This window comes from Sapajus apella, unplaced genomic scaffold (assembly GCF_009761245.1).
Source record: "Sapajus apella isolate SASKATOON/1434 unplaced genomic scaffold, GSC_monkey_1.0 scaffold1, whole genome shotgun sequence".
In the NCBI taxonomy this organism is placed as follows: domain Eukaryota; kingdom Metazoa; phylum Chordata; class Mammalia; order Primates; family Cebidae; genus Sapajus; species Sapajus apella.
In genome coordinates, this window is record NW_022436941.1 from 55,796,504 (window position 1) to 55,818,946 (window position 22,443).

Sequence of the window (22,443 nt, forward strand, 5' to 3'; positions counted from 1 at the left end):
TTTTTTCAATGAAACTGTGATTGTGAAAACAAATAATTTTTTATTGATAGAGTTTTCTCTTTAGGTTGTAGCCCATGTTGGAACAAAGAAAACCCGAGAGAGTCTTATCTATTCATAATCTTTGACATTTATTTATCGATGGCATACACATTATTTCTTTAGATTTCATTTAGTTTCATGTTTAGTCTGATTGCTATTCTTGATGTATCGGATATCTTTTACATCTTAAATAAACACATCTCTGACTCAATTTTCAGCAATGTGATAAATGGAGGAAAAGAAAGGAATGTGGCAATGAAAACCAGATAAAAGGGAGAATAGTCCAAGATAGTCCTTTGGACAATCATAACAAGTTTTTCCCCTAGATAACCACATAACTCCTGCTATGGTGGCTATGGAAGATTTTATAATTCCTTTCTTTTAAATCAAAAGACAATAAGTTCCAATATTCTGTGAAATGCAACCTCAAAGCTTAAGATATCCAGTTCTACTGATTCTTGATAAGTCTCTTTTTATTTACTGTAGAGAAAGGACAATTTCCCTCCTCTATCCTATCCTGCACAATTATGAACACTTATTTTCTTTCTGCACTGACATTAATGTCTTACTCTTTGTTTTTTATTTTTCTAAGCAAATACTGGCATAGAGAAAATGGCTGTAGTGCATGCACTGGAAATGGGAGGCAAGAATCCTTGTGCTATGCCTTGGAGGTCACCAGAGAGGTCTCATTAGAGTGAAGAACAGTCCAAGTGTATCCATTTATTTAAAATTTATTACGTAATACCAGTTATAACAATTTGATGGAAAAAATAAGCATGAAAATTGGAAAACAGGAACTAAGGAGGTAAAACTAATGTTCTTCTCAGGTGTGATGATTTTATATATAGAAAACCCAAAATAACAAACTAAAAAGCTAATATAAGTTGTAAAAGACAATTTACAATTTATAAAGTAACTGTGTTTAACATTAGTGCACACATATAGACACAAATACACACAGACACACAAAACACACAAACACACACACACGCACATACACACACGCACGCACATACACACACGCACACATTGCCTTCCTATAAATGTAGAAAAGCCAGTTACAAAATATAATGAAGAAATTTGCATTTAGTAGGTAGGCACATAAAAAGATGAAATACCTAAGTAGAAACATAACAAGAGAAACATAAAAGAAAATATGGATATATAGATAGGTATACTAATACCATAAATATGTTTATTATGTTTTTTTCAATGAGACAAGCTCACTCTAAAGTCCATGTAGGGAAAAAATAAGTGTACATTAGTCAGGGAGTATTTTCTTTAAAATAATTAGATTATGTTTATCTCCAGGAGTTATTAAACACATTTTAAAACAACAATTAAGTGTGTAGTGCTGGCACATGAATAGATAACCAAATGGAACAGTCTGAAAACAAGCAGTAGAAACAAATATACAGTGACTAAGTGGCTGAGTTGGCACTTCATATCAATTTAAAATATATGGATTTATTCAATATATGGTTTGGTATTACTGGTAGTTTTTGAGAAAACAAGTAAGGTTTTATACTATCTCTCAAATTTTAATTTAGTAAGAATTGTAAAAGCACACATGAAATATTCATAAAACTACTATAAGAAATTGTAAGATGTATTTATAAATTCAGAAACTGAAAGCCTATCTTAGCAAATATCAAAACCTATAAATCATAAACTAAAGGTGGATAAATTTCATCACCCAAGTATAAAATATTTTAGCACAATAAAATCAGACAAACAGGTGTAAACTAAGTTAAAGAACAGGAACCACCTGGATAAATTTTTTGACATGTGACTCCAAATGGACTAATTTCTTTAATATTTACAAATCTCTTACCAATCAATAAAAAGGTTAGCAAATCAATAGAAATGAAAGCAAAATACATGAAATGCCAGTTCACATAAAGAAAATCAAAATTATTTTTAAATATGTGAAAAGTTGCCCAAACTCAGTAAAAATAGTATTCAAAACCATGAGATAGCATTTTTTTTGTCTTTCAAAGATTGCTAAGAATCATATCAGCCACACTAAAGAGAGAGACAAGCTGTCTGATGCAGTACAGGTGGAAAGATGAACTCATAGATTCTTTGTGAATGGAAATTTGAAAATATCTATCATAATTTTATATGAACATCCCCTCAACCAACAGGATGAGGGAATGCCACTTCAAGAAATCTATTTATCTTGCACACATATGCAAAATGTGTATTCATTGTAATATTGCTTGCAATAGCAAAAGATTGGAAGCAACTTAAATGTTTATCAGACAGGATTTACATATACAAATATTATGCGGCCCTTGATAGAATTTAATGCATAATGTTTATACAATTTAGTTACTTTCGTAAAAAGTATGTGTGTATACATATACACACTATATACATACACACATATATACACTATATATATATATATATATATAAACACATATATAGGGGTGTGTGAGCATGTGTGTGTGTGTGTGTGTGTGTGTGTGTGTGTGTGTGTCTTTAGAAGGATACACAAGCATAGTTATTAGATAACAGCAGTAGGCCCTGAGAGAGTAACCTTGTGTAAGAAGGGAATGTCATTAGGAGAAAAAATTTTATTTTCCTGCACACTCTTTTATACCTTTGAACTTTTATTGTGTGTATGTATTAATTATTCAAACATATTTCAGGAAGCTAAAAATCAAGTCACTGAAATGAGTTTGACTGGGAAACTGGAGGGAAAGAATTAAAAGTACCAGAAATTTCTCTTACCAGGGTCAGATTCTGAAAGCAAAGGGGCACTGATGCTTAATTACCCTGAGCGTTTTCTGGAAAGAGCATCCATTAGGGAATCAGGCAGGGAAATATTAGGAAGTAGGGATTTGGTATAAAATTTGTAGTCTTAAACATTACTTTTGATTAGTGTTCATAGTGGAAAAACTGAAGAAATTTAAAACATAACATTCAACTATGTCTAAGATATACAGTTATCTAAATGGTAAGAACCATATAATTATATGGAAAGATAAGATTAACATAAATGAAACAACTAGAGAAAAATAAAAAGCATTGGTCATTCTAAGCAATGATGGTTGGCTCTCTGGTGGTGGAATAAGTCGGGGAGGTCTTAAGTGGCAACAGGAATTCAGCTCGTAGGATTTGTAAGAGGGCATTTCAGGTGGGAATAACAGCATGAGCAGAGGGTTGGAGGAAAGAATTATCTTGGTGCTTGTGGGAGCAATGAAGAAAAGTGTTATGAGTTATGCAAATATTGTAGAGAATTTAAAATGTGCTTAAAATTCTGCGTTTAAGCAATGTATATTCTAAAATGATGCATCAAAATCAGAGAGAAATGTAAACTGTACTAAAAAATGACAATTATAATTATAATCATTGAAATTGAAAATGTAAATAAAGTAAGTTAGACCACTGTCTAAACAGGCATTTTAACACAATGGCTATGAAAATCACTCCTAGAACCAGAGCAGGGCTCTGATACTGGCTCTTAGCTCCATTCCTCACTGCCACCTTGATCCGGGGCAAAGGACATAAATGTTTTGATTCTTGGTTTCCTCAGCAGTCAAATGAAAACAATGATAATATTTGCTTCATAAAGGTTGTTGAGATAACTTATTTAGTACAGCCATATATATATAAATGCATTAGAGCTTAGCATACAATTGACCCTTCATAATTGTTGGCAGAAGAATGTAATGCACTTTGGATTCACACAGTTTGGATTCATTTATTGCCTCTGACACTTACTAATTTGAAAGCATGGACAATTAATCTAACCACTCCATGACTTATTCCTTCTCCCTACAATTGGAATAACAATAGGAACCAACTATACTAGTCTTCATAACAAACTGCCACAAACTTGGCAGTTTGAAACAACACCAAGCTGTTAACTCCCAGTTCTGTAGGTCAGAAGTTGAAGTAGGTGGTCTTGATTGAATTTTCTACATTGAGTCTGAGGCTGAGAGCAAAATTTTAATAAAAGATCATTTTGGATTTTAAATGAGAAGTTTGGGAAATGCAAAATAATAAAAAAAATTCTACAATTTCAAGATAATAAAAAAGACTACTCTTAGTGTATTTTGTTGCTTGACAAACCAAAAGATGAAGTAAAAAATTCTAGATAATTTGATGGGGGTGAGAGATGGGGAATGAAGATAATTAAATATTAAGAAAAATTCTTCTAGAGTTATGTATATTATTATTATCTTCTTATTTATCAGTATCATTATCTTTCATCATCATCACTGCTGGGCTAGGCACTTTTGTGCACCACCACAACCTATAACTTTGGGTTTGATACTATTACTAACTTCATTTTATAGATGAGAATATTGAGGTTTGGGAATTAACAGACTTTAATTTAGTTAAAGGAGTTAGAATGATAGAGATCCTGTTCCAGTTCAGATATGCCCCAAATCCAATGTATACCTGAATCCAGGTATCCTCCAGAATCCAAACTACTAGTCAATGAGAATAATTTCTGAAAATTATTTGAGTCAATTTCAGCTGCTATAACAAATTACTATAGATTGGGTGGCTTCAACAGTAAACATTATTTCTCACAGTTCCGGGGCTGAGAAGTCCAAGATCAAGAAGCAGATTTGGTGTCTGGTAAGGGCCGGCGTCTTGGTTTATAGCTGTCTTCTAACTGTGCTGTGTCTTCACATAGCAGAGGGCAGAGAAAGATCACTTCTTTGGTGCCTCTTCTTATAAGGGCACTAATACAGTTCAAGAGGGCTCTTCACATGGCCCAACTGCCTCCCAAAGGCTCTACATCCAAACATATCGCAGTAGAGACTTAGGCTTCAACATATGAATTTGGGGGTAGGGGGTTGTACAGGAACATTCAGCCCATAGCAAAAACCAGTGAACTTTTTACAGTTTCTTTTTTGTTTGTCTTGCTGCTAATTTAGTCTGCCTTTTTTTTTTTTTAGATGGAATCTCGCTCTTGTTGCCCAGGCTGGAGTGCAGTGGCAGGATCTCTGCTCACTGCAAACTCCGCCTCCTGGGTTCAAGTGATTCTCCTGCCTCAGCCTCCTGAGTAGCTGGGATTACAGGTGCCCACCACCATGCCTGGCTAATTTTTGTACTTTTAGTAGAGATGGGGTTTCGCCATGTTGGCCAGGCTGGTCTCGAACTTCTGACCTCAGGTGATCTGCCCACCTCAGCCTCCCAAAGTGCTGGGATTACAGGTGTGAGCCAGTGTGTCTGGCCCCTGCTTTGTTTTAAAGTATCATTTTCAAGTTATTTCTTTTGTAGCCCTAAATATTTACTATGCTAACAGGTGTTCTAAGAAAAATCTTGTTATAGTACAAAAAAGAAAATCTGCAAAATGCTGGATTAAAAAAAATTTGTAACCACAAGAGCATTCAAAGTATTTAACATGCTAACATTTACCATGAATCTTGAAGAGGCTACTTTGATATGCAATGTCTCCCCAAATTATTTTACTGTGTATTTTTCCCCCAGAAGCCTATTAACATCTTGGAGAAAAGGAGGCCCGCAGAAAATAACTTGAGAAGCACTGTATTTGAGTGATGTACAAATTCATTCTCGGCATGTTAGGCTCCTATTGGGAGAAGCTATAAAGCTGTAGGCTGGATCACAGTGATTAATTAGCAAAGGTCCCTTAGCACTTTACGTGAGGTAAAAGATTCACAATAGAGTTTCATCCTTTTACTTTTAAATTTTATTTTATTTTAAATAATTCAATTTCTGCGGTCTTTTAACATCTCTTATATTCCACTTCTGAAGAGGCTATGTGTGAATGCAGTAAGAGTGAAATGAGTCCTATCAATGTAAATTAGGTAAAGTGCCTAGAGTCTTCAAAATGAAAGGCTTATTGGTAGGTGATCATTATCAATAAGTGGTTAAAAAAGGAGGAGGTGATTATGAATATGGAGCTAGGATTTAAGACTATGTATCAATTTTTGATTGGAAATGAAACTTGAGAAAGTAGAGGTATTAAACTGGCAAATTCTTTCGTAAGTTGTCTATCAGGTAATACAGAATGGCATTTACTGTCCCCACCCCAAGTATTTGGGCATAGAATGTGCATTTTAATGTACTTTTATGACCACTAGAGTTTTCAAAAACACTTTTTTAAATTAAAAGAAAGATACATGTTCAGAAACACACATTGTTGGCAAAAGTAATTTAACTTCCTAATATGCTCATTAAGGTCAAATATTATCAAAAAAGTGGAAAGAAATAGGGAAGAAAATAGAAAACTAAACAAAACTCCTACCCCGCTCCTTTTTTGCCTTAAATATCTCATCACAGGGAGACTGGTTTCCAACTTTACATTTTGGAATAATACCTAAAACTAATATTAGACGTCTCATTTCAAAAGTTAAAGTGTACTTTATGACGAACATGCCCCAGGGTGACTGAAAACACACTTTCAAAAGGAAGTAATGAGGATGGGCCAGAAAGTTAGAATTTGGTTGCTTGAAACGACTGTGCTACAACTCTGGACACTACTGTCTTATTCTAATATCTGTGGCTTTAAGCATAAAAACAGACAGTAAATAAATGAATCTCCCTCATTCTCGTAACAAGGTGATTTTTTTAAAAAATGTGTTTTAACCTGCCCACCAATCATGAGATCTGAACAAATCCTTTTCTGAAAGGTTTTCTTTCTTTCTCTCTCTCTCTTTTTCTTTCGTTCTTTCTTTCTTTCTTCTTTCTTTCTTTCTTTTCTTTCCTTCTTTCCTTTCTCTCCCTCCCCCCCCCCTCTCCCCCCGCTCTTTCTTTTCTGTTGTTGTTTGTTTGCCAGTGATACAATACCTTAAACCTTCCCTAGCAGTATTCCGCATTAGGGCTCTATTCATCTTGCATTCTCCATTTCTCTTAAAATTTCAAAAGGAAGATGGAAATTGAAATTTAAAGGGCTCAAGGAGGCAAATGAAGATATAGTTCCATTGCCAATTGCACTCTGTTATTCTTTTCTTAGTAGATTCACCCTTCAACTTCTTGCCTTCAAGGATGTTTCTCTTTCCATTTCTCTAGTTCTGATTTCTTTCTCCCTACCTCCCTCTCTAGGAGGAAAAAATAAAGAGCCCTGTTTCATTTTGGTACCTGTAACTACTGGAATTGGATCCATGTACAGTAAGCAATCATTCTAACCGAAAAAGAGAAGAAAGCACAATTGTAAGCCATGAGCTGTATTTTTGGTTCAATCACTTTCACTGGAAAAACCAGTCCATTTATTTTGGCGGATAGCAGGAAAATTTGATCCACCTTAGTGATGCTTCAAGAGTCTGTCCTTGCCTATCTTCTTGCACAGTTCCCAAAATCGCCCCACTCTTCTCTGAAACAGATATCGTGCTTAACGAGATGCATGTGTCCTACTCACTTCCACCCTTTTGTCCCAATGAACAGATGAGCCCACAACCCTCTCTCCCCAGCCCTGGAGCTAAGTAAAATGTAGACAGAACAGCAGAGCAGCCCTGTCTTAGCTGATTAGAGTCTGGATGCTGACTATGTTGCATTTCCTGAGAAATACGGGGCAATTCACTTTGCAGGGTTCTGTCTCTCACGCAGCTTTGTGCCCCCAAGAGCCACTTTTCAAAATCTCTTAACTTCTTTTCCTGGTTATACTGAGAAAGGAAGTTCAGGGGAATCCTTAACGTGGTTAATTACAAAGTCAATGCTGGAATACGAGGGACTCTAAGGCAGCAAGCGTGCAGCTCTTAACTCCAGAGTCTCCAGCAGGCTTGGAGAAGGTATAGGCAATGGAGGAACTTCAGAGGCGGTGGCAGGTGCTAGGTGCTAGGGTGTGGCTGCAGTTGTCTCCCTTTTCTCTGACAGCAGAAGGAGCTGAAAGAGGAACAGGGAGGGAGGAGGGAGAGAGAGAGAGCAGAAGAGAGAGAGGAGGGGGAGACCCGGGAGTGAATGAGAGGGCGGGCGGAGGGCGGGCGGGCTCCGGGGGAAGTGGGGAGCGCGCCTGCCAGGCTCAGACTCACACGCACGCCGCCTCTGTTTGTACACAGTGCGCTCCCGGCGGCCCGCTCGCTCCCCTCCGGCTCACGCTTCATTGTTCTCCAAGTCAGAAGCCCCGCAGCAGCGGCACGGAGAACATCCAGAGCCGAGCGCCCCGTCCGCGCGTCTGCGGGTGGGTCTGCCCGCCCGCTCAGGAGACCCGGAGCGGCCGCGGGAGCCCGCGCCCCGCCCGCTGCGCCTCTGCCGGGACCCACCCGCAGCGGAGAGCTGAGCCCGCCGGCCGCTCCCCGGAGCTCACCCACCTCCGCGCGCCGGAGCACAGGCAAAAGGGAAGGAAAGGTTCCTCTCTTTGGTCACCCCTCTCGCTCTCTCCAAGAATTTGTTTAAGAAAGCGCTGCGGAAAGAGGACGTCTTCTTGAATTCTTTAGTAGGGGCGGAGTCTGCTGCTGCCCTGCGGTGCCAGCTCCGCTACACTGCCCCCCGAGACGACCCCTGACCAGCTGGGGTCACGACCGGGAGACGGGATCATGAAGCGCTCGGTAGCCGCCTGGCTCTTGGTCGGGCTCAGCCTCGGTGTCCCCCAGTTCGTCAAAGGTGAGGCGTCGGGACCGGGCAGCTGGGTGAGGGATGGGCTGGGAGTCCCCTGGGAAACGCCGCGCAGAGGGCCGGAGGCGGTCCCTCGGGCGTGCAAAGAAGGGCGAGCGCCGCGGGCGGCGCGGAGGAGGCGTTGAGTCCTGGGTGCCCCAAGAAAGTGCTTGCAAAGTCTGAGCAGAGTGCGCGGGGCTGAGCCGGGAGGAGGGTGCGGGGTACCGGGGTGAGATACAGGAACGAGGAGGACGGTGGGGAGCGGCAGAGGACAACGGTCCCCAGGAACCAGCGACTCCCTGGCTCACTCGGCCACTGGGTCTCGGCGCAAACCCTCTTTAGGCAGTGCGGGCGATGCTGGCTGCAGATACCCGGCCGGGCTTTCGTGGGGCTGGAGCGGGGGAAGCCAGTGCGCCCGGGCGTCAGCTAGTGGATGCAGGAAGAGGCTGGGGAGCCGCAGGGCCGCCCGCCCCCGGGTGCGGTGCTCTGGCGCTGGGCCCGGGCTGAGTCGTTCGCAAACCCAGACCGAGGCGCTGGGCGTTTTGGCCGCGGGTGAGGTGGAGAGGAGTCTGACAGATCACTTCGGCTTTCTCCCGCCTCCCCATCCCAGACGGGCAGCGTCGGTTACAGCAAAACCCAGGAACCTGCCTCTCCCAGTCTAACCCCAAGGGCCTGGAGCTTTGCTGTTTACCCTCTCCGGGTACGAGTGTTAACTCTTGGTCACGGGGAACAGTGCGGGGCAAGCCACCCCTCGCGCCCCCGCCCAGGAGCGGAAAAGTTGCGAGAGCTTGTAGGGTGATGCCTTCTGTGACTTGCACGAAAAAATAAAAACAGGAAAATAAAAATTAAATTATATTTAAAAGAAAAAGCATTTAAAAGAAAACGCAGTACTTCGACGAGTGTCCTACTGAGTTGTTTAGACAACTTCCAGGTACCCTGCAAGGTGCGGCTCGTCCTTACTAACCCTGGTCCTGACCTGGGTCTTGCCGCCGGCAGGGTCTGAAGTTGTCTCCGGAAAAGGGCAGCGGGGGAGGCAGGGTGTGTGGAGAGGCGAGCGGGAGCTGTGCGTGGGGGAACTGTGCCACTCCTGCGCTCACAGATGCGGGCGGCCCCTTCTGAGGGATCCGCGGGTAAGAGAATCCTCTGCAGGCAGCTTTAAGTGGAGGGCTGAGTGAGCTACAGGATTTTAAATGCTGTGCCTCTAAAAAAGGTAGTTGGATTTAAAAATGCGTCGACTCCAGTCCACTTGAGATTAGACACAGCATGAATAGTCTGCACTATCCATCCATGCACCTATCCATCTATTTGAGTCACAGGAAAATTGTGGACTGTTGGGAGACTGTTTGCCCAAGAAGCCGGGTGTTGCTGGCCAGACGCCCTCGCAGCTCTGGCTGTAGAGATCCATGACTGCGCCTTGCCTCGGCCTCTCTCCGTACCCCGGAATGTGGTTATTTCCCCCAGCGTGTAGGCGTGTGTGTAGGTGTGTGCCTCGCCTGCGTGTACAAAGTGCCCTTCCAGTTAGCACGCAGAGGCAGCCACTCCACTAAAGGTTAAGAAATGGTCATGATTCCAGTAGTTGCTCTGCCTAGTCTCCAGCGATATGAAAAAGAGAACATGTTTCCAGGGCTGCTGTTTTTCCTTTCTCTCATTTCCCGTCTGGATTTCCTGCACTTTGATCTCTTCGCAGGAAGGGAAGGAGGGAGACTGCAGGCACTCCCCTCTCCTCCTACTCATCCCCGCCTACGGTTCCACCCCAAACACGAAAACACACTCACCCACTCGCACGCATTGTGTCACCGCCACCGCCGTACGTCCCCGCTCCGAGGTGGAGGGCGGCGCGGGGTGGAGGAGAAGACAGTGCATCTAGCTTGTGTGGCCGCGCTCGCCTGGCTGAGTCTGATTGCGGGAACCCTGGGGCGCGGCGAGTCCAGGCTCGCTGCAGCCAGGAGCTCTGTCTCCTGAAGATAACCGCGCCCAGGGCACAGTTTACTCCACCAGACAAGCCAACCACGGAAATGTTGCCTGGACTCTCCATCCTAGTTCTCTTAGACAATGCTTTGGCAGCTGGATACTCCATATTCTTCAGCAGGTTTCTCCCCTTTCCCACCAGCTAGCCTGTGAGAAAAGGCGAAGGGCTTTAGGAAAAAGAAATAGACCATTTTGCATGGGATTTTTCTGTTAAAACTTGCACCTCTCTAATTTTTTTGGTCCCTCACCTCTGCAGAAGGCAGAGTACAGCTTCCGTGACAGCTCCAAACAATTAAACTTAGGGCAAACTTATTGAAGCCAGTGCTAGCACAGAATTTTCCTGGCACTCACTCCTTCCCGGCCCCCAATCGTTAATCTCATGTCTTTTAGAAATTGGTGTTTTCCTTACGTGTAGGTTGCAATTTACTTGCATTAATGCCTGAGATTTGATAAGGATATGTAACTCCTTTTATTAGTAGTCTTTGTTTTAAAATTAAACCAATGGATCAGTCAGATTGAATATTTTATTAACTATTAAATTATTCATGGTATGGGTTGCTCTAAAAAATTCAATAACGTGCATACAGTTGCAGCAAGCACGTGACATCTTATGCAATCTGTCCCTGTGCCTGCAGTTTGTGCCTGAAGTCTTTAAGCAAATGGCACTGTCTAAAAATGTCTAGACATGTCCTAAATACTATGAATCACTGGCATTTGCATTTTCTTTTTTTAATCAATGGCGATTTTTAGTTAATTCTACATGAGAATAAATTAATACCTGAATATTCTCACTCCAGAAAACAGCACTAACCTTTTATGATTAGTATGGCTATGTTTATCCAGAAATAAGAAGTTTCTGTTTTTTATGCTATTATTATATTATTATTGCACTTTGGTGTGTTCTTGCCTAATTTACATAACCATTACATTTTATACTTTACAAATAAATGCTAACTTCAGAGTCAAGGTTAAACATATAAAAATAATTCAGAAATATTGAATTAAAAATATGAATTAAGTGAAAATACAGTAGCCTCATGTGACAGTTTGACAATAAGGCAAAATTTTGACCACTGTGGTGATACAAGACACAGATTTTTCCTCTGGTTCTGAAAATGTTTTTCTGATTTTTCCTGAAATGTTTACTTAGAATTGAAATGTATTTGTTTTAAGTGTATATCGTTTTGAGAAAAGACTTACAATATTTAAAAATATCATTAAAAAATAGAGATGGCCAATTTTTCCTTCTTTCATCTTGAAGTTGCAAAGATCTTAAAAATTAAACAAATGTATTGTACTTCTGAACACTTTTCTGAATTAAAACTAGGTTGTGATTTTCCCAAATATATTAACGTCAATGTTCATATAAATCATTTATTCAGGATCTAGGGTATTTTAAATAAATATTTAATAAAGTTTGCTTTTCTCTCTCGATACATGTGATTTTTCCTTCTCACAAAATCATAGCAATGTGAAGAAAAAGTATAAGATATACATGACTAAAATAAAGTAACATGGTTACTCAATACTATTACAAAATATAAGTTTGACTGATTTTAGAGTTAAATTAGTAGTACCAGCTGTTACTTTTAGGATAAAATTTTAATTAGGTAAAACTTTTTATTTTTGAAGGATTGTTGTCATTTGTGAATAATTTTGCAAAAGTTGCCTCCTGTGAGAATTTCATGATGCCTAAAAAAGTAAATCTGATATTTGTTGTTTATTGCACACACTTGCAGTTGCAATAACGTTGAGTGTGATCATGATGTAGTAGCTTTATTGTATCTCTGCCAAAGAAACAGTGCAGGCTTCAGAACTCAGTTCAAGTCATAATTAAATCATAATATTTAGTGAGTAAAAAATAGTAAATTTTGCAAATATGTATTTAGTGTTATGGCTTCTATCATAATCAGTTTACCCTTTATTTGCTAAATAGGTTGAAAATTAACATTAATATTGTAAAAAGTAGAAAACCAAAGCTAAGCCATTCCTATTATTCAGTTTTTCTCTGTGTTTTAGGGAAGATGATTAGCATCTTTCTTACATGTTCTATGGTTATAGACTATATAACTATGCCTCTGGGATGATTTTCTTTTTCTTTTTATCATAGTCCATATAATGATTATAATGTTTGCTTAATCAAAGCAAACATGCGTTTACAAACAAAGAGTCAAATGGCTGCCAATGTGAAGTAATTATTAAAATGTTTCTCATGGTTTCCTATGTAATACAGCTAAAAATTAAGTACGGTAAATAGTTAAACTAAATGTATTACCAGTTGTCACTGAAAATACCCCTGAAAAGTCTTTGATTTGAGTGAGTTGTTGAAGGGAAAAGTAGATTAGAATCAAGTGTGCCCTCACCAGCAGGTGTCAGGATAATCAACGAAGATCTTTTAAAGAAAAAAAAAAAAAATGGAATTATAAAAGAAGTAAACTCATAAATGCAAATCTGCAGATCCACATAAAGTAACTTTCTACTCTTTATGAAACTAATGTATGAGTTAGTTTTCAGCACTTCCCTGAGAAAGAAAAAAAGAGGGCATCGTAAGGTAGAATCCTTCTACCGTAGGATTTTAACCTGGAAACACGGATATTCAAGTGTACACTTAGGTTGAACTATTACTTTTGAAAGGTCTTCTGAGTACCTTCCAAGGAAAAACACGGAGAGCTATGAGGTGTTTGTAGTAAAGCAATTATTAGTGACATTTATAGCATGCTTTCTAAGCTTATTCTTCATAGGAACTGTAAGTTTCATGAATAGAAATTCTGTTACATTGATTTACACAGGCATATACACTCAACTGTTTATTTCTATGCATCTACTGCACTGGAAAGAGAAGAATGCTTTTACTTACTCTTTTTATCATGATGGTAAAGTGTATGTTTTCAAGATCTTAGAAGATTCTAAATAAAACAAGTCATGTGGCTAAAAGAGACAAATGTCATGAGAATAAAGCTTTGTCATGCCCCATTTCAGCTAAGTATTAATCCCTACACATGTGCCTCCTCTGTATCAACTGCTTTCAGGGACTTGAAATCATGCGTTTTGATTTTAATTGACCTTTAATTGATAATTTTTAGTTCTAGCATCTGCTGATATAGCCTTCAAAATCATGTTACAGATCCATCATTACACCGTTTTCAGGAATTTTTTATACAATCACTGACATTGTGCCAGTTTCCAGTGGCATTCTTTCTGTGTCAGAGTTCTTCTAAGATAAAAACTATCTCTCTTCTTCATTCCATCTCTTCTCCTCCTCTTCCCTCCTTCCTCATTCCCTTGCTAAATGGCAAATAGGACACAACATCTACTGTAAAATTGATAATGGTATTTTTTTATCATTATTAAAAGATTGCAAATCTTTGAAACATTGTGAAACCTGTAACTTATCTTTTTCTGGGGAAAGAAAAGGAAGATGATAATGTAAAACCTCTGATATCAAGCCTGAAGTTTAAAACATAAGTGAAAATAAATTGGGATCCAAATTAGTGAGCAACTCGGGATTTTACATGTTGATTTGATCACACTGTCCTGCCTAAAGCTATCAAGTGTACAGTAATTTATATCCACTCCACTTCTGGAGAAGCCACTTTCCTTTAAGCTTCATCCACATAGCACATAGCTGAGAACCTAAGAGAAAGAACCAGAAACTTCTGACCACAAAAATAGATGTTAGATTTAGGCTTAGATCATGTATCATAGAAAATCTTATTTCTCTTGACTTTCAAGTTTCTGGGGCCTCTATAAACTGAATCCAGAAAATGAAAAGCATATGAAGTAATAGGTCAGGCTTAATCAGAGCAGTAAAACATGCCAACATTTAGACAAAGAGAAGAGTCAAATAGTATATTTAAAAGCAGTAATACTTTACAGTACAAAAAAACTGGGTACATGCTGGTGGGGGGTAGGCGGTGGGTGGCGGGCAGTAAGTGTAAAGGCCAAAAGGTATCACCGTATAAGAGAATACAACAGCTGGTGTTAACCTTGATTTTGCAACCTATAGAAAGCCTCACTGCAAGATGTTCAACATTTTTTGGGTGCAAATGCAGTGAAATGTACACATTATTGAAAAAAAATTTTGTAAAAAATGTTTAAGCTTGAAAATCTCCTTAATGGTGAAATAGCTAGATATGTAAACAATTTACTTATGTAGGACTTTTCTTTTCCCATTATGTCAAATAAAATGTTGGTTTTTTAAAATTATTTTTCTTATAAAGTAATAAAGTATTAGAAGACACAAAACTCAATTTGATAAAAAAGAAGTCGACCTTACAATGTAGATCAGATGGCTTGCAATTATTTGGTTATATTTTAGAAAATGTTTTGCTATTTTGTTTTAAAATATGCATTATTATAGTGATAGTAACTGTGTAGGAATTGTTCAGATTTATAGTGTGTGACTTAGAATGGAGGATTTAAGTACAAGAATTTAGGTGAAGGCTTTTTAAGCACTAAAGCACTTGAATGTGAATGTTTCTATGGAGAAAGAAAATTGACTTGGCTTTGCCTTTTCTCTCCTCTAAAACAGGTTTGTATCAAAATGATCTCTTAAAATAATTTAATATGGTATAACATTTCATAAATGGGAAGACCAAGGTTCCAATCTCTTGTTAGATGATATATGTTTTATTTGAAGATAATCTCTAAATGGGGTTAGGCCACCATACATTCCTTAAGGTTTACGCTTGGTATTTGACAAAGTGGTGTATTTTGGGAATGCAAAATAATCCTTTAAATCGCCTCTTGTACTTTAGATTTAAGGGGAATCATTTAGATTTTACTGATTCTGGGGATTATATGAGGTCAGCCAGGATGAAATGGGCTCATGACACAAGCAGGAAGTTCAAAACAATTGAGTGGATATGTTGGATAATATTTTTTATTTGAAATAAATGGGCAAATCCCTCTCTGTGATGTGGAGCAGTCTCCTACCCGCAGGCCTGCGCCTCAGGTCTGCACTCACATCTCTGCTGCACACTTCTTAGCACATTTTCTCTCCAAATGCTACTTGAATTCTAATTATAACTATTCTATTCTTTCTATTTACTTATCTTTCTATAGTTTAACTTCTGTATTACATATAAACCCTAACTTTTTTGGAATGTTGTTTACAGACAAACAAAAATCAAATTACCATTCACAGTGCTTTAATGTTTATATGCCAAGTTCTTGTTTCATGTTTTGTGCTTTCTGCAGAGCTAGGGCTTAGAATAGTACCAGGCAAAACAAACAAGAAAACCCAAACAGGCACTTAATATACATTGAATTGAATGTAGCTACCCCCTCCCTTCAGTTTGCCTTTAAAAGTACTTGAACATTTTAAACAGCAGTGTGTCTTTATATATAAAAATAGGTAAAAGTAGTTTCAGGAACTTTAAAAGCTTTGTTTCTCACTTTCTTACATAATTATTCCTTCTAATGTGTTGTAGGATGAGCCTGCTTTGAAAATATTTCTCAACACTCCTGCAAGAGCATTGTTGAAAATATAATGTAAAGTACAGGCAGAAATATAAAGTAATTAGCTGTGTTTGTTACGAACCTTCGATTAAAAGAAAAGCTGCTTCTAAGTGACTGATCCCATTTTTAGGTGCAAGGTTCTGACTCTTCCGACTAAATTTGATTTTGACCGAAAAACAATAATTTTTCAGCCGTCATTCTTTCTTTTCTTTTCTTTTTCTTTTTTTTTTTTTTTTGAGGCAGAGTCTTGCTTTGTCACCAGGAGCCAGGCTGGAGTGCAGTGGCCTGATCTCGGCTCACTGCAACCTCTGCCTCCCGGGCTCAAGCAATTCTCCTGCCTCAGCCTCCCGAGTAGTTGGGAATACAGGCACATGCCACCATGCCCAGCTAATTTTTGTATTTTTTTAGTAGAGACGGGGTTTCAACATATCGGCCAGGATGGTCTTGATCTCTTGACGTCGTGATCCGCCCGCCTTGGCCTCCCAATGTGCTGGGATTACAGGCGTGAGCCACCGCACCCGGCCTCACTTTCTTTTCGTTAGAGACCAACACCATGTCAGCATTAAGAGGCTCAGATACGTTAACAAGGGACATTCATTCTAAAGTTTTTCAAGTCTAACATGTATTGAGTGCATACTATGTGTTCCACAGTTCTAATTACCATCTTTAAGTCTCAAAACTCTTGAAGCAAGTGCTACTATTATTGATATATAAATGAGAAAATGGAGGTATAAAGTGGCTAAATAAGATCATAGAGCTACTAAGTAGCTTGTTAGAATTACAATCTAGAGTTTGTCCTCTTAACTATTAGATGATGCTGTGTGTCAATGAGTGACACATCTTGTATATCATGGAGATATTTTGTTAAATGATTTTATTATTTGTAAAACACACACAGTATGTCTAACCATTATTTAACTGGTAGTTATTTCAGAAGGAGTAAATTATATTTATTCTCTTGAGACAATAAGTTGAAATTTTCAAATTTAGATTGGTAAAGTGTAAAGTTCTTTTTTCACATTCAGAGGTAAAGCAGTGTGCTCATTGATTTGGTCAGAAAGCATTAATGTGTTAGAATGCATTATTGGTAAAAATAGTGAAGATGGGGAAAGAAGATGAGCATTGGAAAGTGGTTTGAAACACATTTTCTTCAAATCTTGCCATTCAGTTTGATTTCAGCATGACTTTTATGATTTATTTTAATTTTGTAGGATTTCACTGCTCCTCTACATTGTTTTATTACTATTCAATATGGTGTGTACAAGCGTGCTTTCTCTCTAATTTTCAGATACATCATATAGTACAAAGTGACTTTACAGGTTAATAAGGTTTTTATTTCTCCTAGTTTAATGAAGGTATTTAATTTGACTTATATCTCATCCTCATTTAATTTCATTTCTACATAACCTTGTGAATAAGTTTTAGCTAAACAAAAGCACCAAATGGTCTCAAACTACATCAATTAGAACATTTTTTCTGGTTTATTTGAATAATTATTCAATCAAAATGCGGTTCATTTAAAAAAAAACTCAAACTGGATTAATTGTAAATATTTTACGAGGCCAGGAGAATTATGCTGTATTACTCAATTTTCACACTGCTATAAAGAAATATCCAAAGGCCGGGCACAGTGGCACGTGCCTGTACTCCCAACACTTTGGGAGGACGAAGTGGGCAGATATGAGACAAGAGATCAAGACCAGCCTGGTTGACATGGTGAAACCCAGTCTCTACTAAAAATACAAAATTTATCTGGGCATGGTGGTGCACCCCTGTAGTCCCAGCTACTCAGGAGGCTGAGGCAGGAGAATTGCTTGAACTCAGGAGGGGAGGTTGCAGTGAACAGAGATCAGGCCACTTCACTCCAGCCTAGTGACAGAGGGAGATTTGTTTCGAGGGGGAAAAGAAGAAACACTAAAAACTGGGTAATTTATAAAGAAAAGAGGTTTAATTGACTCACAGTTCCACATGGCTGGAGAGGCTTCAGGAAACTTACAATCCTGGTGGAAGGCGAACAGGAAACAAGGACCTTCTTCACATGGTAGAAAGAGAGAGAATAGTGAAGGGGGAACTTCCAAACACTTACAAAGTCAGCAAATCTCATGAGAACTTATTCACTCTTCAAGAACAGCATGGAGGAAACCACCCCCATGATCCAGTCACCTCCCTCCCTGGACATTTAGGGAGTACAGGTCCCTCCCTCAATACACAGGGATTGCAATTTGGGATGATATTTGGGTGGGGACAAAGAGCCAAACCATATTATATGCCATCTAATATGAGATCATCCTCATCATTTTTTTCCTTGGTATATATGTAAATAATTTAACAGTTAAAATTTATCTCCACATGTGTTATTATGTCTATTCCCCCCAAATATGACACAGTGGTTAAATTTTATAAGCATTTTCCACTTTAGGAGACATGAGCATTTTTCACTTTAGGAAACATTTCTACTTTAGGGAACATAAGCAGAGAACATATTCTTAATCTAATTTAACAGATAAGGACTTGAGATTCAAAAAAGTCATATGACCTGGAATGAGTGAGCAATTTGAATTTGAGTCTATATGTTCTGATTCCAACTTATTTTTTACTCCCTTCTTCTGTACTACTTTACTTGAGGTAATTATAGTTGTGCTTTTTTTTTTTTTTTTTTTTTTTTAGTTTTTGGACTCAAGAGATGAGAAAGAGAGGTTGGCATACTACTTGCTTTTTCAAAAACTATTTCAAACTGCTTCTCAACATTAACACTTTCTTTCTTTCCATTAGCATAGAACACCTCCTTTCCCCTTTGGAACCCATTAATAACCTTCATAACATGCTTCACTTCCTCAGTGGCTTCAGAGCCTTCTTTCTTCCCCATCATTTGTCCCTTAAAAAATTTCACATATGAACTTATAGCCTTTTTCACATTCTGGCATTAGACTTCCTGAAAGATCCCAATATCAATGATTCCCATCTCTATTTTTAAGTACCTACTGGCAATGCTATTTATTAGATTTTCTCATCACATGAAATTACTCAGCTACCAGTATTTTAAATTTCTCAGAGTTTCTGTCTCTTACCAGAATTTTCTGCCTTTTACCTTTCTTCATCCTTAATTTCCACTGACCCTATTCTTGGCCACTATTCTAATTTCTAACCCTTCTTATCTCTTTTCCCAACTTAGTCTCTGTGGTTATGCATTTCCAGAAGTATTTAACCACTTACTGATTTCTCCATTGATTACACCCATCTTTGCTTTGTCTGGATGATTTCATCATTTTTGCTTTAGTAAATCTCAAACTAAGATAATTTCTAAAGTCTTTTCCCCATCTCTGGCAGAAAAAAAATGAGTACTGTTAAAAAGTGATGGGATCAAAAAAAAAAAAAATGTGATGGGATCTATAGATCCTGGTAGGGCTGAAAGGTTGAATTGGGGTTTTAAAGGGAATGAGTAAGAAGATAATAAGTGATGACTGGAGGAAAAAGATTTGGAGGCATTGTAGTAATTCCAATGTAATTAAAATTTTGGTAATTATAATCATGAGAATATGACTATAGAAGTTACGTTTCAGGGAGGGTAGAAGACATGATGATTGGAAGAAAATTGGCACTGAATGGCCAAGTGTTGGAAAAATCATCTTTGTTGTTACTAAAATCACAAAATCTTATGCCCCAAGAAATGTTGGGGAGAATGACAGTAAACCAAAATCAGGAATCTTTAAGGATGGGGGATGTAGTTCAGATATCAGGAGTACTTATATGAAGGAGTGGCGGAGGAGTAGAGACGACATGAAATTAAAACTGAGTGTTTTTAGAGAGAGGAGGGAAAACCTTCTGGAAGTGGCTTGGAACAGCAAAGGAACTGGTACCACATGTTCAGACCTGGAAGTTATAGGAGGAGAAACAGTATCCAGTTAAGAGGGCTGCAAGGTAAGCAGTGTCCTGGAGGAGAGCCGATTTACCCTACGCAGATGACAGATATAATAGCCTAGTCTCCAGCATTATTCTCTTTGACAATCTTCATCCTCTAGCTTTTGACACATTACACTCATAATAATAATTGATATATCTCACTAAGAGCAATGCTTTTAAGTACATATAATATGTGTTCATAAAAACAGCTCTTTTAAAACCCACAACATCTTAAGGGGTTATTATTATCCCTGTTGACAGATAAGGATATGGACTGAGAAGAGAATAACTGATCAGCACTCAAAACTAGGTCTTATAGATCCAGATTGAGGAATCTTTTCACTGTAGCACACTTACAGAGAAAAGCCCCAAATCCACAGAAGACTTCCTTCTAAATTTAAAACACAGCTGGGGGATAGGAAGATTTCTGCAATTGTTCCCTGACCTACTTTATCTTGTTCAGATGGCCGTCTACGTATTTTGAGGTCTGCATAGTTTAGGTTACTAGGAATGTCTAATATGTCTGCCTAGTGGTTTCAATTCTTGCACATCCTTGGGTCATTTGTCCAAATATTCTTACCGTAAAACAATTAACATTATTACCAGGGGAATCGTTTCATTTCTCTTTTTAATATACTCATAATTGTGTACCTTGTACACAGAGTTCTTTTTTTACCTCAAATTTAAGTTTCAAATATTTGTAAACCATAATGTTTCTTTTTTAGTTTCTGACACGCTGAAATCATACATATTTTTTCCTTTAATCTGTCCTTGTAAGCCATTCCTTTCATCATTTTAGTTGTTTCATTTGTAATCCATCCAAGTAGCCTACATATTTTTTCAACAAGCTTGCCAAAAACTCAACAGAAAATTCCAGGGATGTGCTTCCCTAAACTGTCACATACATTAGTCTGTATTTTTTAACTTTTGAAGCCACATTCTGAATTGTTAGTTTTTAAATTAACGTTAAGTCTCAAACTAAGATAGTTTCTAAAGTTCTTTTCCCATCTCTGGCACTAAGAAAATGAGTACTATCAAAAATGATGGGATCCATAGATCACGGTGGGACTGAAAACGTTGAATCAGGAATCTAAAGGGAATGAGTAAGAAGATCGGAAGTGATGGTTTCTTTTTAATTTGTTGTTTTGCTATTTATCTTTTTCTGTCAGGCCTCATATTTTCAAATAATATGTAGGTAGAATATATGTTATCTTCCATAATTTTGTGTTGCATTTGTCTTCGCTGGAGTTTTTACTTTTTTTTCACTCAGAATTCGGTATAATTTTTGTTACTAATATGATGTATGATTTCCCCTCTTAGATATGGAGTAACCTAATTTCATTTTTTACAAAAAGTATTATTATGCTATTTATTGTTATTTTTGTATCATGTACATATTGGCTTAATAATACTGCAACACACATATTTCTGCCCTTAGCTTTTTTATGTCATATTGATGGGGGTCTTTAAATATTCATGATCTTGAAATGATCATTTCTCTCTCTCTCTCTCTACATATATATATATATATATATATATATGCACACACACACACTTTTTATCTATATACACCTCCTTCTATATGTTGCAGTTTTTCTGTTTCCAACTCATCTCTCAGCTTAAACTACACAGCCTAAGAGAATGTTTCTCTGGTCATCTTATCCAAGTAACTCATGCTCAAATGCACATATACATACACATCATATTTCCCTGTTATTATTCTTTTACTGTATCTTTATTAAAAATATTATAGCACTGTTCAAAAATTACAGTTACATATTCATTTGTTTATTGGCTTATTTATTTTCATCTTATTTCCATAGACTGTAAGCATGATGAAGGCAGGAAGAATATCTGTATTCCTTAATGTATATCCAGTTTCAAATGTGGTACCTTATATATAGTAGACATTCAATTAATATTTATTTTCTGACCTGTACATACATGAAAAACAGCTCTGCGGATATATATGTGTGTGTGTGTGTGTGTGTGTGTGTGTGTGTGTGTATATATATATATTTTAGGGTTAAAAATGTGTTCTCTCAATAGACCCATTAAGTTATCTACTAAATTCTTATCTACTTGATGCATTGATGCATTGACTTGTGAATCATGGTACAAATGATACATTATTAAAAAGCAATAAATACTTTAGTAGTGGCAAACTCTAAGTGCTGAATAAACAAATGACCTACTGTTTCCATAGCTGTCTAGTTTATAAACAGTTTAAAAGGAAGATTCAGGTTTTATCTGCAGTTACCAAATTACAATAAAATATTTCTAGTTCTATATGGGAGATAGACAGTAAACTTTAAACTGTAATTTTATCACCCAGATTTGACAGAAAAAGTATGTTCAACAAAAATAAAGCACTTAGTGGTGTTTTTGATCATCAGATGAAGGAGCTGCAGGTAGCCCTGTCATCTGCTAATTGTCCCAGTGCCCTGACAGTTAACTCCCATCAGCTCCACCAGCTATAACTTTCCCCCAAGCATAACTTCTTTCCCTCCTCCCACCATGCAGTCACACCTGCTCAAACCAGAAGTGCTTGGCAGAGGG

At 38.0% G+C, this 22,443-nt stretch overlaps 1 protein-coding gene across 2 annotated transcripts in view; it reads left to right on the forward strand.

Moving 5' to 3' along the window:
- The first annotated feature begins 8,014 nt into the window (after positions 1-8,014).
- Positions 8,015-22,443, forward strand: part of EDIL3 (EGF like repeats and discoidin domains 3) — a 439,880-nt gene continuing 425,451 nt past the window's right edge. For both annotated transcript variants that reach the window (XM_032276660.1, XM_032276661.1), the window contains exon 1: positions 8,015-8,565. In XM_032276660.1, the coding sequence (XP_032132551.1) occupies positions 8,499-8,565 (67 nt within the window). In that variant the 5' untranslated portion in view covers positions 8,015-8,498. The remainder of the gene's footprint in view (positions 8,566-22,443) is intronic.